General features: G+C 39.3%; 1 protein-coding gene and 1 long non-coding RNA gene across 2 annotated transcripts in view; one reads left to right on the forward strand and one right to left on the reverse strand.

Annotated features, from left to right (window-relative positions):
- The window catches only part of tmx3b (thioredoxin related transmembrane protein 3b), a 34,182-nt gene that overhangs the window by 1,795 nt on the left and 15,750 nt on the right, over nt 1-16,637 (forward strand). Inside the window, exons 4-12 of the mRNA XM_040044008.1 lie at nt 2,353-2,476; nt 2,997-3,042; nt 5,841-5,921; nt 6,394-6,493; nt 6,695-6,772; nt 7,063-7,129; nt 12,268-12,366; nt 15,936-15,993; nt 16,197-16,250. Of these exons, the coding sequence (XP_039899942.1) occupies nt 2,353-2,476; nt 2,997-3,042; nt 5,841-5,921; nt 6,394-6,493; nt 6,695-6,772; nt 7,063-7,129; nt 12,268-12,366; nt 15,936-15,993; nt 16,197-16,250 (707 nt within the window). The remainder of the gene's footprint in view (nt 1-2,352; nt 2,477-2,996; nt 3,043-5,840; nt 5,922-6,393; nt 6,494-6,694; nt 6,773-7,062; nt 7,130-12,267; nt 12,367-15,935; nt 15,994-16,196; nt 16,251-16,637) is intronic.
- Nucleotides 6,934-8,412, reverse strand: LOC120741243. The gene is made up of 2 exons (XR_005697581.1): nt 8,233-8,412; nt 6,934-8,158 (listed from the first exon to the last, which is right to left on the reverse strand). It is a non-coding gene; the product is annotated as an uncharacterized LOC120741243 (long non-coding RNA).

The following is a 16,637-nucleotide window of genomic DNA, read 5'->3' on the forward strand; positions in this document are numbered from 1 at the left end:
CCATAAAAATAACTTGCACAAGAGAGCAGATACAAACCAGTGTTTTAAGTATACAAAGAATCGTAACCAGTTACATAAGACATGTAATAGTCACACATATAATATAATAGACTTGTAATAACATTTCAATAAAGATGATGATTAAAAAACAGACAAAAACCAAACACTAAACGAGACCAGATAAAACAAGCCTTTAATACACTACTTTTTGTTATTCATAAATTCAGACATACTTAACGTCCACTGATGAAGACAAACACGGTGTGTCATACCGGCTTCATAACTGCCTAACTTGTAAAATGCAATGGTACCTTAAATGGCCCTCTGGTTAAAGTGATGATTAAGAGCATGGGGAATCATACTTTCTCATGCTACTATCTCACCTCTGTGTGAAGATCTTTCTGTGGTGGTGGAGTAAGACGTGACGTGCAACCTTTAGCGGGTTGTTTTGTTCTTATGAGCATGTCGTCATTTTGTGCATGCCTGTCTGTTAAACCCTACGTTTAGTGCTGCCGGCGTGCTCTGGAATGATGGTCTGGCACTTTTTCCTCCAAGTGAGGAAATGGAACACAGTCTGACTTCAAGTCAGTCATTGCTGAAGTGTATTTCATGCAAAAGATGCAAAAAGGCAAATTAAATGGTCAAAAGCTAACATGACCTAACACTGACAACATAGATGTCACAGTTTTCTCCTTCATTCACATGAACTCTGTTTCATCTTACAGTACCTGTCTTTTAGTTATCCTAAATGGCCTTTTATTCTTTTTGTTTGGTAAGCATAGTGAGTCATGTTAGTATTTTATTTTCTCTTGTCCTGTGAAACTTTACGTTGTGTCTGTGTAGGTTCTCAGTTGTCCAGGTCATGGTAGCTTCAGGAGCTTGACAAAAGAAGTCCAGTGGCCTTCTTTTCAAGCTCTTAAGACTTCATTACATTGTTCACATAAACTCAACCTTTCCTCAATCAATTAAATTAAAAGTCCTGTACCTTTGCATATATTTTACTTTGACATATTTCTATAAATGTGCTGAAAATGTTAGAACAGTTTTTATTTTGAAGACATATGGGTACATAAGGATTATCTGTGGATATTTCATTAACCCTTGATGTATTATAAATCTTACCAGCAAACAGACAGATATTAAAAAAGAGAGAGTTTAACATTTAATTATAGTCTCCCTTAGAGGTAGCTAATGTGTCGTCATGGCAAAAAGAAAGTTAGACCTTTTGCCAATTCTACATTTTTTATATTGGGACATAATAGAAGTAATGCTCTCCTTACCAAGTCTTAAAATTAGGTAAATATAACCTTAGATGGACAGCAGCACGTGACATATCACACAGTGTCATTATCAGTAAATCATGAAAATGCAGAAGCAGTTTGTGGAAAAATTAAGTACACCCCAGTGTCTACTGATTTACTAGCTTGTAGAACGACTAGCCATACTTCAGCCTGTTAACTAATGTTAAGATCTAAGATGCTAACTGAGGCCTGTAGAGTCTGAGATGCTCTGGGGGTGAACTTGCCGCGATGTCCACTTCTGGCAAGATTAACAATTGTCTTAAATTTTCCATGTTCTCACTGTAAAATGATGCACTTTTAATTATTTGGAAATGGTCATATAGCCTCTCCAACACAGATGGACAGCAGCTTTTCCTTCTCTAAGAAGAGTTAGACACTGCATTGCAGATGTCGTTCCTTCCTGGCAAACAAGTGTCAGTGCACCAGACAGGAAAAATGTCTGTTTCTATGGCAGTGCTCACATTTGCTAATGACCAGTGCATTTGATTAGTAAAAGCAGGGTGTGCCTTATTTTTACCACAACTCTGCCTTTGTTTTGCCCCGGTACTAAAGACACTGCATCTGTACTGTTAATGTGACATCATGAAGTTCAGACTTCTGCAATGTAGAAAATATGAAAATACACTAGCGTCCCAAACCCTGATAAATGGGAGGGATGGATCAGGAAGGACTGCCGACATAAAATCTGTGTCAAATCAAATATGCGGATCCATCCTCTGTGGTGAACCGTTGGGAAATAAAGGACCAGCTGAAAGCACCTTCTCTTTTCTCTGTTCTTTGAAAACGGGATGACATGAGTACAGTTCTTGAACCACTATTTCAAGCTTAGCTTAAAATTAAACAACTGCAATTGTTCGTCCTTTTTTATCTGCTGTTAATTACCAATAATGCTTTAACTCAGCTGTGTTTGTCCTTTCAATAATGGGGTGAATCTTGACAGCGCAATATTAAGGTTGCTATTAATATAGTTTATGATTATATGAAAGACTTCACAGTAGGTTGTACATGATCTAAAGAATGCTTTTTTTTTTATTCTTGTGGTCTCTTTCAGTTCTATGCTCCGTGGTGCGGCTATTGTAAAAAACTAGAGCCAATATGGCATGAGGTAGGAGCTGAGCTGAAGAGCTCAGGGTCGCCGGTTCGTGTGGGAAAGATGGATGCTACGGCTTACTCTGGTGAGTAAATCATGTAGCAGTTTAATGTCTTCCCCTGGAGCTTGCGTGCCCCCAGGTGATTACTTTATGTGCTAGAGACAACATTTCTCTGTAATGGACCATGTTGTTCAACATCATGATGCTTTCAATATAAACATTAGAGTATTAATGCCAGTTACTGTGACATTTGTGTGACGTGTAGGGATGTTGGTACAGCAATATTACAAGTGTGTTAGAGTAAAAATTATACCTCTACAAATGCAACAGTTCTGTGTCTTATTAAGCAGCTGCTAACTGCAAGATTAATCTATGGACACGTATTCTCCAGCCACAGGAAAGCGTCTTTCTTTTTGAATCTGTAATGCTTCAGAGAGATATACTTAATTTTTGCAGTGAGATTAAATTAGGAGAGCATTTGAATCCTTTAAGAAGATTACAAGAGGGTATTAAAATCTTTCAAAGAGAGAGACGTCTTTCAAGATGTGGAGATTAAGCCTTTCAAAAAAAGCAAGTATGATTTGTATTGTTTTCTGTGTTGCAGGAATGGCATCAGAGTTTGGTGTTCGCGGTTACCCCACAATAAAACTGTAAGTACCACTCTTTAGTTTGGTATAGATGCAAGATGAAGTTAAATGATTTGAATATATCCCACACTCATTAAAGACTTTATGGGAAGTAATACCAAGCAGTTTTTTTTTAAAAACAAGTTATTATACTTGAGCACTTAGAAAAAGTCATATGCTATTAAAAGGTTAATTAAATTTGAACACAATATTTAATTATTCCATTAAAGTTGTTTTGCAGGTAACACTGTCTTTGTGAAGCTTCAGTAATTTTCCTTTCACTATTTAATCAGAGGAGCGTTTTTTTTCACCAACCTGTAGTAATTTTGGACTGTAATTTATAATGTGGCTGTTGCATTATTTATATTTTATACTCTAGCTATTGCTTTAGCCACCCCACCCCCACTGTAACCTCCTGTATCTAAGTGTACCTGCGTGTATTTTGTGTCATTATCAAGATGCTTTTTCCCTTGTTGCCTTGCCTTTGGAGATGCCCTTAGATAAATTATTCAAGAGGGAATAAGGTGTTGTTGCTTTCTCCTTAAGGCATAACCAAATAACAAAGTCAGTTCACACATTTTGAAAAAAAATTATATTAGTTTGGCACTTCAGAGTGCTGTTAATTACACATTTCTTGTGGGATGATTGTGCAAAACTCCCTTTAGTCATTGGAATTAGCAATAGCTTCTTGATTTCACTCGTATGCCTTTCTTACAGTATATCTGAGTGTACCTGTGAAACTACAAATACAGTTGTCCAAATGTTTTAACGCATACTTTCCATTTAATTTATTTCAAATCATGTCTTAAAATTCAAGTGCCATTTTTTTATTATAAAATGAATGAATTTAGGTAGACACCAGCTGCTTAACGGCAGGGCTCATGTTGACATGAGATAAATGATCTTGCAACTTAGCAGAGTTCCCTCCATTTATATGAAGCTGAATCATTTATCAGCACACTAACATAATGGGCTCCCCATTTAGTTTCATCAAGCTCATTTGGGAAAGTGCCACAAGATCACTGCAGGGTTCATAACATTAAACCAAGCAAGTGATGAAACATCCATCGAAGAACACGAGATACCTCCCTTGGTGACAGAAGGAGACTTGATTTAGAGTTCTGTTTCCCCCTGAGTTCATTAAGCGCCATGGGCTGATGCAACCTTAGCAATCCTTAATGCATTTTGCTTGTTGTAAGAGCTCGACTCGAGCAGTTTTCTCGGCTGGAACTCAATTAGGTAAAGTCATTTGTCTTTTTTTTTTCCCCTATTGGAGGTGTAATGATTTAGATTAAGTTGACCTTTGCGGTGAACAGGGTTTTCCTGGTAGGTGCTGTTTCACCAGAACATGCTGTTTGTATGACAGCTTGTTGTTTTTAAGTTCAGATGTTGGTCACAGACTTTTAAGTGAGATAATTTGCTTTTTATTGTTAAAGGCATTCATTTCATATGTAAAGGTATGATGTTAATATAAAACATGGGCAGAGTTTCAAAATTATGATGGAAACGTCTGTAAAAGAAAGGCTTAATCTGGCATTAAATTCTAGGTTTTCAATTTGTTTTCTTTTCACATCATATACCACATATCTTATATTCAACGTATAACATATGTGACACCTATAACATGAAAGGGAACAGGTGGATTTATAAAACTGCTTATTGCGATGGTTTCTCAAAAATTGCTAACTCCTGTTAACTTACAATAGCTGTCTCCATAGTTTACAAAATTAGATATAAAAAAGAAAAACATCCAGTGATTCTTGTCAATGACAGAGGTCAGAGGAGAACTGCTAGATTGGTTAAGCCCCCCCCCCAAAAAAAAAAAAAGTGACTGCAACTATTTTGAGCATGATTGCTTTGCAGATCAGTATCTCAGTATGCGTAACACGCCGAAACTTGATTGGCCAGACCGAACCAGGCTTCACTCCCTGTGACTCACCAAAACTGAAGTGTGGAAAAGCATGTCTTGGTACGATGACTTTAGATTTCTGCTGTAATGCGCAGATGGTAGGGTCACGATTTGGCATCCAGCTGCCTTGTGTCAACGCTTCAGGCTGGGTTAGTGGTAAAATTGCGTGGGGAATGCTTTTCCCTGGCGCATATTAAGGCCCTTAATACCAACTGAACATCATTCGAATGCCACTGCCGAGCCGAGTATTGTTGCTGACCGTGTGCATCTCTTGATAGCCACTGCCAACAGGGTAAGGCACCATTTCACAAAGCACACATGATCTGAAGCCGGTTCCATCGACATGCCAGCGGGTTTTGTATGTTCCATTCGCCTCGGCTCTCGACCAAAACCCCCTTTGGGATGAGGTTGAAAGGGAGAGCCGTACAGCCAGCAATTCTGTAGCATCGTGTACTGGTTTTATATGAACATGGTAAACAATCTGTAAGGAATGTTTCCAATATTATACTGAATCTATGCCACCAATTAATTTAGGATTTTTTAAGTGGGCAAAGGTGGGTCCAACACTACATTAGAAAAGCATACAAAAAATTGGCACCTGCTATATAAAATGAGGAAGAACCAGTAGAAGGAAAAAAATATTTGTGTTGCTTAAACAGCAAAAAGAATCTACTCTAAAATGTCAAAAGAGCGGTCCAATCAGAAAATTTAGTTCGACGTACACCTCTTGCATAATATTCTTTTTTCATACAAATCCTGAATGCATGACTGCCAAGCAGTTAATTCCCGTTTTATTCAGTTTCACATAAATATGCAAGCGGTGTCATTCTGTTGGCACAAAACAGTGAAAGGTGTTGAATGGGTTTTCAATGAAATATTCAGTCTTTCACTATTTTTTTCTTATTATTTTCAGGTTAAAGGGTGATCTTGCCTATAATTACAAGGGACCGAGGACAAAAGATGATATTGTAGAGTTTGCCAACAGGGTGGCAGGGTAAGTTACAGGCTTCAAACAACACTTGGAAATCAACATGAGGAGAAACTGAGAGCCGAGTAGAACTTCCCTTATTTCACAGGAAGACATGCCAAGCTAAATGAAAAGCATCTAAGGCAGCTTATCAACCCAGGCCATATTTGTTTCATAGCTCAATGGATTTCTGCCTCTGATGCTCCACTTTAAACCACTGTATCAAGTGAGCCTGACAGATTTCTCCCCTCCTTGAGGGAAATCAAACTAGATCCGTGACAGAGGGGCTGATCAAAAGCTTGGCTCGGAGACGGGTTGAGGACTGCAGTGGTTTTTTGAACTGCCACTGGGTGGTGCTAGCAGCACAGAAACCAAGATTAGGACATTACACATCACTGTTGTACTCTGTGAGGTTTAAATACTTATCAAAATGAACTCCTGTCTATGTTTTTTTTTGTTTTTGTTTGTTTGTTTGTTTGTTTGTTCTTTATTCCATCAGACCAGCCGTCCGAGCCCTTCCCAGCAAGCAGATGTTTGAGCACATGATGAAACGGCACGATGTGCTTTTTGTGTATGTTGGTGGGGATTCTCCTCTCAAAGTAAGCAACATACATCAATACACTTTCATTCTTTTATTCTTTAGCAACCACACAAAAGTCTGCATCATAGGGGCAATGCTATGCTGCAGCATTGACATAATATAAGAAAGAATTCATTCTCTGCAATACCTTCAAGTGATAATTTACAATCTTTGAATACCGAAAGCCTTTTTTTTTTTCCTTCTTTTTTTGCTATTGCAGGAGAAGTACAACGACGCTGCCTCTGAGCTCATCGTCTATACTTACTTCTTCTCTGCTTCAGAGGAAGCCTTGCCAGAGGTAATGCTTTGAATAGGCGATCATCTTTCGTCTTTAGAAAGTATGAAATTAATTTCACAAAGATACACTCACAAACATGTCATTAATGCACTTGGGAATGACACATGCAGTTATATTTTCCTAGTTTGAGATAATGTATTTAGATTCTTTGAGCATGTCTCTTGCCCTGGGATTGCACACGTTACAAGCTCTGATGTTTTTTTTTTTTTTTCCCAGTACAAAGAGTTTTTCACATATTTTATATGATTTATGGATCTTTGTCTAAAGTGGTGTTTTTGTGTTTTCAACAGTCAGTATCTTTGCCAGAGCTTCCTGCTGTCGTAGTCTTTAAAGATGGAGGCTACTTTACCTATGATGGTAAGTATTTTATTTGCTTTAGGCTTTGTCCACTACTGTTGTCTTGTTTTTTTTTTTTTCAATTGGTTTAGTTTAATAGCTTAACTAGAGGGCAGTAGGGTGCCATGCTGTCTCCTGCTCCCGCCTGCTATTCCCTCCTCCTTCTCGCCTCTCACATAAACTTTGTAACCAGAGCTGTCTTCATGTAGTTTTCCCGTTCCTGCCGCTGCTCTTTCATCCTCACCACACTGAGTTATGGTGTGCCTGGCCCATCATAAAGCACCCCAGGCTCTGCCCACTATTGTGTGTGTGGTTAGGCCAGTGATGTTGTGGCGGTTTGTCTCTGGGCGGACATACATAGCAGGCCAGGGTGGATGAACTGGCTTGAGTGGGCGTGCGAGACCGCAGATTCGACCAAAGAAGAGCGCAGAGCTGGTAGTGTGTATACAGTCAAAGCCAAGAGGTGAATCGCTGCATCAGCCATCGAGTCAAAGCAGACAAAAAAGAAAATCACATTTGCGATGCGTAAAAGCTTTAGAGGATCTGCTTTTTCGGGTCATAATTGAAAGCTTTCAGCGCAGTAACATGAGTTCACCGCATTCCTCCATGATCTCTTGTACTTCTCTGCCGCTTTGGGCCCGAGTTGGCAGGCGGAACCGGAAGCGAAGAGCGTCGAGGCACAGCGACAACACAAACGGACCCCAGTAGTGGCTGTTAGGGAGGTCAGGCGCACGGTGTGTGACCCGGAGAACAAAATCCATCTGCGTTGCGGTCTGCGCGTTTGCATCCATCTGCTCCACCTGACCATTTCGGAAGGCGGGCTTCACGCACCAGAATCTCAGCAGAAGAGGCTCGCCACAGTAGATGTTAACCACAAAAACTCCACACTCTGCAGAGTCCTCTAGGACTCTGATACGGAGGATGTGATGAATCTGTAGCATTGCCATGGTGACGGTGTGTTAAACTTGTCAAGGACTGAGGAGAGGAGCAGCATGGCAAAATGACATGGTTGTGTCCTGCCTTTCTTTGTCCTTTTCAGTCGTTTGGAAACTGCAGAAGAAAAAAATCTTTGATTATTTAGTATAGTAGCACAGAAACTGAGTCATTAAGCATTAGACACTTACCTCAAGTGATAGCAAAAGAGAAATTTAGGAAAGTGGTTTGCCTCGCTTTTTTAAAGACTTATAGCCTTCAGCCTCGGCTTTCTGTCCATCTGCTGTAGTATGCTTCTAGTCTCCCTGAAGGTCTGCTGACTAAATGTTGGATGAAGGAATAAATGAGTCAACCACACCTCATATGGTTTGCTGTTGCCCTCACTTTGCATGGTGTTCAGTCAGAAAATTTTATATGGCTAAACTTATGAGCCCATTTGCATAGGCACCTAGTGACACTGTTTTATGGCAGGCTGTGACGTTTAGTCAAGCGTGTGAGTATTATACTGTGAAACTGACACGTTCTTTTTTTTGCTGCATTGTTGTTTATCTTCTAGCTTTAGAGGCCGACAGCTGCCAAGATATTCTAACGACTTTGATCATGCCCCCCCGCCAACTATTTGCTTTCATATGTATTTTCCGAATACGCAGATTCAAAGTACTCATTAGAAATTCACTGCACACTTGCTGTTCTTGCTGTGCACTCTTGTTTTTAAAGAACGGGTCCCACTGAGCACAACCACACTGTCCAAACACAAGCTCTCGCTTTGTGTAAAATGATATTTGACATGTTATTGTTTAGCTTTGATTGCTTTAGTGCGCATCACAAATAGCGGCATCCCTTTTGAAGAGCACTGTTAAGATATAGTAGAACACAGAAGCTCATACATATTTAATTATCCAAATCCTCTGTTTCATACAGTTATACAGGTCTGCTCTGCTATTGTGCTTCAAAGGCCAAGTGGTTTTGATCATTGTGTAGCTGCATTGAAAGCTACTGGGCAACATGTAAGAAAGCAGAAAAATATAATTAGCATATATGTCAGCATGCACAGTACGGCATTTGTAACTGTTTCACTTGCCAACAGTCTTCAGACACAGTTTTGGGTCTTTGAGTCCTCCTAATGCTCAGAGCTCCACATAAGGCTTCCTGTTAATCTGACTCAGTGGTTAATGGTTTGGCCTTTCCACTCCTTGTATGGAAACATTCATAATGCTGCCAGCTGTGAGGCTGAATGTGTTTGCATATGTTTATTGGGATCATGTAAATGACAGGATGATTAACAGTTTGTGAATGTGATGACAGAAAAGATCACACTTAAACAGGTGATAACTAAATGATGACATTTTGGTACAGCGCACACGGTCAGCCTTCATTTCACTGGTTATTGCAATCTGCAGTGTTGGCAAGGTCAGCGTGAATGACATTGATGGAAACTGGTTGTTGTTTTTACTTTGTTTGGACAGAGGAGTGGTGGGTGGGAGATGGGGTATGAAGTGCAAAAAAGTCAGAGATGCTGCATGTAAATTGTGACCGTGGATTTCACGATCTTATTTTGGATAATTGTTTTTGGAAAGTGGACAAAAGTATTTAGACATGATTAACATAAGTCAAATGTTTAATTATTGCCAAATTATTAGGTCAAAATGATCAAATTATTGTTCCAGCTGATGGTGTAATTTTTAATTACTAATTTATTGCTGAGCTATAAGTACATAATGTAGAGTGGAACCCCGACTTACGAAATTAATTCGTTCCCAAGGGTCTTTCGTAAGTCGAAAATTTTCTTAAGTCGAAGCACCCATCGCGCCTTTTGAGTGACCTATAGGCTATTGGCTAATTGCTAACTCTGCAACAACAATACACCGTTTAAGTGAAATAGCGAAGCGCAAGTACGAAAGCCAAGGGGGTTGTCACATGATCCGGAAGGCATTGTGGGCATTGTAGGCATTCTGGGCTCAGCCAATCAGAGCCAGCGGATTTCGCTATGCGGGCATGTTGCCGTAACACGGGCAGAAATATTGCCATTAAGTGCCTACATAACTTGAATTTTTCGTTAAATGGGGTATTCGTAAGTCGGGGTTCCACATTCTGCAGTTGCATGCAAATTACAGTGAAGTAATTAAAGTAGGAATACAGTGAAGTACTTCAGTGAATTTACTTTAGTAGTAAGTCTACTTACTACATGGCTCTTGTCCACTTTTCTATATTTTTTTATTTATGTGGCATTTGTCACCAACAGTGGCTTCTTCTTCACTATAAATAATATAACTAACTATAACCGATATAGCTTTGTTTGATTTGATTGCTCAAGCATTACCTTACATGAATATGAGCTGCTAGCTACTGACAGCATCATTTTTTTTCTTTATCTTTACCCGATCCTATAACTGAGCAATACATAAAATATTTTTATATCACACTCTTTTTATTTGTTGTTGTATTCCTATTTCCTTTTAGCAGTTGAGCCAAAGCATCTTCTTTGTTAAACCTTATGTGTTCTTTTTTATAATAGCAAATTACCCATCATTACACCGAGCTTTGTGTCACATTTCAACACGTCAGTCTCCTGGATCGTACGCTGTCTGAGTTATCTTTATGAAGCAGCTTCCTCCCCTCTCTATGCGTTTCCCCCTGTGGTTCTGTTTCTACACTTTTTGCATTGTCTTGGAGGTCTTCTGTGCCATTAACCTTCATCCTTGAAATGTGTCAGAGCTGCCTCCTCCCTCTGCTCCAAACTCTAACACTGGATCATCCTCACTCCACCCACTGTCTGTTTATATTCCCCCTCATCTTTCTCTCTCACCTCCCACTGTGTGAACTCTGGGCTGAAGGGCTCCTGTAGGGCAGTATGGAGATTGTGAGGGTGGCGCCCGGGAAGAAAGCAGCTCTAATTTGTTTCAAGGTGAAGCAGGTTCAGTCGGTGTAGAGGTGGATCAGGCTGTACAACCCCAGTATGGGGCCTCCGAGCTTTCTTTTGCTTCTGGGGTAAAGTTGGGAAGCTGCATGCTGTCTGTAAAGCCAGAACATCTGTGGAAAGAACTCTCTGGAATGTCTGCCCTATCCACTGACTCAGCAGTCTTAACAGCAAGGCTCCGCTCCCTTTGCACAGTATAATCACTGAGGAATAGTTTCTAATACTACTGTAAGCTACGACCTTGGGGGGGTTTAAAAGTGTGTTCCAGGTTTTAGCTTGTCATGTTTAGTATTATGCTTCCAGCTCACTTGGAGCCCTGCAGGATGAGAATCATGTTAAAAGTCATCAGTGTTCTTGTAATTACTATGATGGTAGCGAAAGGTCACGGTAACTTATTAACGTGTCATAATAAGGTCCCGGCTACATTTGACATCAATTATGAGCGTCCTGTAGCCTCTCAGCTGGAGAAAACGGTGTTGTTTAAGCAGCTTCGTTACACCCTATTTATACCCTCCAGGGACATTCTCTGCTTCCTGTTTGCGTGTTGCCTCCAGATGTTAGAGGAACAACAACATGTGGCTCGCATTCAGGAAGTAATTTTTTATTTTTCTGTCTTTGTTTATTTTTTTATTTATATGGTGCATTTGATAGGATTTTTTTTTTCTTCTCTTGTTGCATCTGTTGAATTATACATTTGCTCCAGATGTGTTAAAAATAAATGTATGGTTGCAGAATCATTTACAAACCAAATGTGATGTTTTTCTTTCCTTAGCTGTGAAAATTAGGTCAGGTTAGCCAGCATTTTGGGGGAAAAGGCATCAATTGTGAATGAAAATTACAGTATTTTTCTCTTAATGTTCTTGACAGCCATCTATTTGATAAATAGTAATTAATCTGGAAATGTGACTGAACAGTCAAGGCTAAACAAACTGTTATTTGATTTATGACTTGGCCATCTGTTGCGTTTGATTGTTTACATCTCCATCGATTGCCAATCTGTTCGCTTTGAGTCATAGATCATTGTGCTGCTTCAGATCTTGAATACCCTGCCTGACTGTTAAGCCAGAGGCAGCTGGCTGTCAAAACAGTTTCTGGTCATTGTTTATCTGACCTATGGCTGTGACTGCTCAGCTTCTGTCTTGCTCTTTGTTCCCCAAGAATGCATACAGGTGGCAAACACTGATCTTCTTACATTCCAGCCATCAATATACTCTTCTGCTTTCCCTTTTTATTATAGGCAGTCTGTGGGCTGAATGTTGATTAGCTCTGTGCTTCTGTTTCTGAAAGATTTTACCTGTCTGTGTTGCAGAGTACGAGGACAGTAGCTTATCATTGTGGGTGAACAAGGAGCGCTTCCAAGGATACCTTCAGATTGATGGCTTTACGTTGTATGAGCTGGGGGAAACAGGTGGCGTATGCTCTTTTTCAATATATAACGTATTTATTCCTGAATTTCATTTTCCTTTGCACATTGTTTTTACTTTAGTTAGGGTTTATAATAGAATACTGTCCAAAAGGCTTGAGCCACCCCTAATTTCTTTAGATTTTGCTAAGAAAATGAGAAATAGATGCAGTGATCTATTGAAACCTGTGAAGATAATGAAAATACAGTTAAAATTCCCTGCCAAGTTAACTGTCATATGTAGACCCTTGAGTTAGGTGGCCTTTTTATGCCTGAATTATTTATATGTTAGGGCTTTGAGCTTAACAAACAAAATCATTCCTCTGAATAATTGTTACGACCCGGCTCAAAAGCCGCAACATAAAAAAGGAGACTAATACCAGAGTGTAGGTGAAAAGAGGTTTTATCTTAAAATGGACTATCAGGTTGGCTAAAATGGCTGGTGCCACCAAGGCAAAGACTAGTGAGCTCCCTGGGAAGCTTGCCTCAGGTATGCTTTTATCCACACCTGATTAGGTGTGGCCAATTAGCACCAGCTGAACACACTGAGCAGATTAGAGGCTGCAGAGGGACGTAACAATAATAATCAGAAAACCTGAAGAACTATTGCATGAGAGGACTTTAAAACTGATTTGGAGAAAGTCTGGCTCCTTAGAAGCAAAGTTTACAAAAATGATAGGTGGCTCAAGACTTTTGCACAGTACTGTAATATCCTGCTTCAAAATGTATGGAATCGTGAGTTTCTGGGTCTAGTTTCATTTGTTTTTTTGGTTAGTAGATTAATTGCTGAAATGTCACTGAGAAATAGAAGATTGAACCGAAAACCTCAAAATATTCAGTTTCCTTTCATGGAAAACAAGACATGCAGCCAATGATCACTTTTAAAAACCCAGCACTGGGACATTTTATGTCTTTGCTTTATTATCAGAATAGATACAGATCAATTTTCTGCAGAATGACTGTTTTTTTAAAGGGCTGTATTTTGTTAATTGTGAGCCTAAGATGTGGCACTTTTAATGTGTTTTTTTATGTGTGTGTCCTTTTTAATCTTTATGACTGTGGAACCAAAGTGATTACAGATTGAATACCAGCTTATATCATTTGAACTGCATCAGCACTTTATACATGGCTTTGCTCAGACTGCCTGCCTCATTTTATTACATTGTAAAACCCCTCAATATTTTAGAATCTCTAAACATGTCTTCCACTTAACAACTTTATATTTAAGAATCAAACAACATAGAGCTGCTGTTTTTAAAAAATCCAGTAAAAATATCCAGGGCTAAGGTAGCAAAGAGTATCCCTTCCCTCCAGATATAGCCCATGTTCTGCTTGTTTAAATGTACATACACTTCTCCTCTAAAAGGAAATTTAAGCTCAAGAGTGAAATACAAACTGCCTCTTAAACGGCAGTAAATTGATGGTCTGTGCAGAGAAAGCTGTGCTTTCTAATATTAGATACAGTGTTTTCCTCCTTTATGCTGATGTTGCTGAGATCAGTGATGCTCAACAGTTGAATGTTGCTTAAATGTGTTACTGTGTGCAGTTTTAGTTTCTGGCCCATCCATATAGCAGACTTTCCAGTTAGTTTTAACAGTTCTGCATATAACACGGTCTCCATAGCATCTTAATTGGATAAACACTGTAACTGATTAAAGGCTACATTGTTAAGTTTGATGTGTATCTGTGAATTTGCCAGCCTTGTCTTTGAAGCCTTTTCAACAAAGCATCAGATTTCACGCTCTTGGGCTCAGCGGAGCTGTAGGAGTGACATTTCATGCTGTAAAATCCCTGCTCCAACACATCGTAAGTCACACTGACACAGAACTTGGTACCCGCGACAGCCCCAGTGTGACCAAACCATTGAAAAGTTTGAAACTGTAATTTATGGGCTAAGATTTAGAGCACATGAGAAATATATTGGTAGCATACTGAAAGCAAAAAAACATGCAACACATGGATTTTAAAATTAAAAGGCAGCAGTTTGGATTTCTTTGCGGTGTAAAGAAACATTGAAGGTTTTTCTTTGGGGATAGAAGATAAATAGTAAGCAAGCGCTTTCATAGCGCGGTTAATTTGCAGATTTTCTAATTTAACCCATTAGAATCCAACTTGCTTCACACGTTATTGGATTGAGGCAGTGAACTAGTGAATAAACAACTTCTGCAGGTCAAACATGAATAGAAACCTGATAGAAATGTAATACGACATTTTAGAATATGTGAATTCTTTTTTTTAAAGCTATTATTACAAAATCTTGGAATTTAAAGGACTTGAGACTTGAGCAGTAAGGGATTCAGAAATGCTGTCTACATGTAAGCCATGAAAAATATCTTTTCTATGCTTTGATCTTTTTGCTTGGAGATTGTTTAAAAGATATAATAACAACCCTATGATCACAGAGCTTGGAAGTATTGGATGTCGAAGCTGTAGAAAATAACACCAGTGGTTCTTCATTTCATCTGTGGGTCAAAAATTACAACTAAATTCACAGAACGAGGGGCTTTGATGCCAGAGGGTAGCAGGCTGAGAAACATCAGTGGTTTCAAAAAGTGGTTGAATAAATAACGACACAGTGCAAACACGGTAAATATAATGTTCGATGGGCGTGCCGGTTGTAAGTTTTCACTAATACGTTTATTAATATTAGATCTATTTAATGCATTCTGGATCAATTATGAGTAGGTCAGGTTTTGAACACTGCTGCACTTGAGTGGCTTTATTTGCCATAGTAAATTATTATTAAATTGGCTACATTGTTAAAAATACTCCATAAATGTCTAAATAATACTCGCATGGTAGTGCAATTTTATTGTAAAACTTAATTTGTCCTTTTCCAACTTGAGTTGTGCAGAATCCATCTAATCTTCCTGGAAATACACAGATGAATGATGCTGCTGTGCTCATGCTCAAACACAGCACAGAGTTAATTATACACATTTCCACAGGTTGTATTCCCATGAAGAATAAAAACACCAACTGAACCATAAATTAACATTTTTTCCTCTCAGATTTTCTGTTTCCACCAGCAGTTACAGAAAATCCGCAATCAAAGCTATTTAGATATACAGTATAATTTCACTGAATATACATGTTAAATATTATTCCTTCTCCTGATCCAAAGCTGGACACTTTCTTTATTTAACCTCATTCTTGGCATCTAATCAACGTAAGTGACCACCAGGGGGCAGGCTGGCACTCTCACCCAAGCAGCAAGGGACGTGTAGCATCAAAGCATATCAGGCCGAGTAACAAACCTTTAAAGTTGTGTAACAGTTTTTTGTTGTGCTTTTTAAGCAGATCTATTTGTTGTGGGTTTGGGTTTTGAATGGCACTGAAATAGCTCTCCCACCACAAAGTGACCACTTGTTTCCTATTCTGCCGAGCAGAAAGCCTAAGCTAGCTTAATGTTTGAGTGATGAATGAGCAAAGTGCTCGCCGTGTCCCTTCCTTTCTTCTTCCCCTATTGAGAGGTGATAGATCTCCTCCGGAACCTCTTACCCTCCCACCATTGTCTTTTCACCGTCCTTTTTGTGTGTCTGACTGTGATTTGTAATCCTTGTCTTCCACCTCAGGCAAACTGGTGGCAATTGCAATCATCGATGAGAAGGACCCCACAGAGGAGAGTGGCAGGTACAAAAGAACACTGAAATTAAAAAGCATGACTCTTATAAATTACTCCCACTCTCACCACAATAATTGAGCTTAAGTGCATGGCTTTCAAATACAGATAAGACCATTATTGTTTGCATCTGCCCACAAATTGCAGCCAACAGCTAAAAAAAGGTTAGACTCCAACTCGTGTGGTATTTCTCTGTCTTCCAATTTGCTTTTAGATTAAAGACCTTGATGCAGAGGGTGGCAAAGGAATACCGGGAACACTTTAACAGGTAAGGCACGGGTAAATGATGAGGTCAAAGACGGAGATCCAATTTATACATTTATTCTAGGATGTTGCGCTCACTGGGGAACGCTGCCTGTCTACTCACAAGCAAGTTATACCTTTGTCAGGGCACGTCTGTTTTTGTTGAGGTTCAGTAGGAACGTAATTATGCAAAATGTCAGATTCCAAATATAGGTGTTCTTTTCAGCTGTCACTCAGAAACACAACTCGGCTTGTATTAATGCATAATTTTCTGTTTTCTCTGGCTCCAATTGTGCGATAACAACTGGAGATGGGGTATTTATGTTACGCGCTGCGCTGCTCGACCTGTTCTTTTATAGGAGAGGAGCCAGCGTAACAAGGCAAATGAAAGGATAAAAAAAACACTTGAATG

This window comes from Simochromis diagramma, unplaced genomic scaffold, assembly GCF_900408965.1.
Source record: "Simochromis diagramma unplaced genomic scaffold, fSimDia1.1 OVJJ01000602.1, whole genome shotgun sequence".
NCBI lineage: Eukaryota > Metazoa > Chordata > Actinopteri > Cichliformes > Cichlidae > Simochromis > Simochromis diagramma.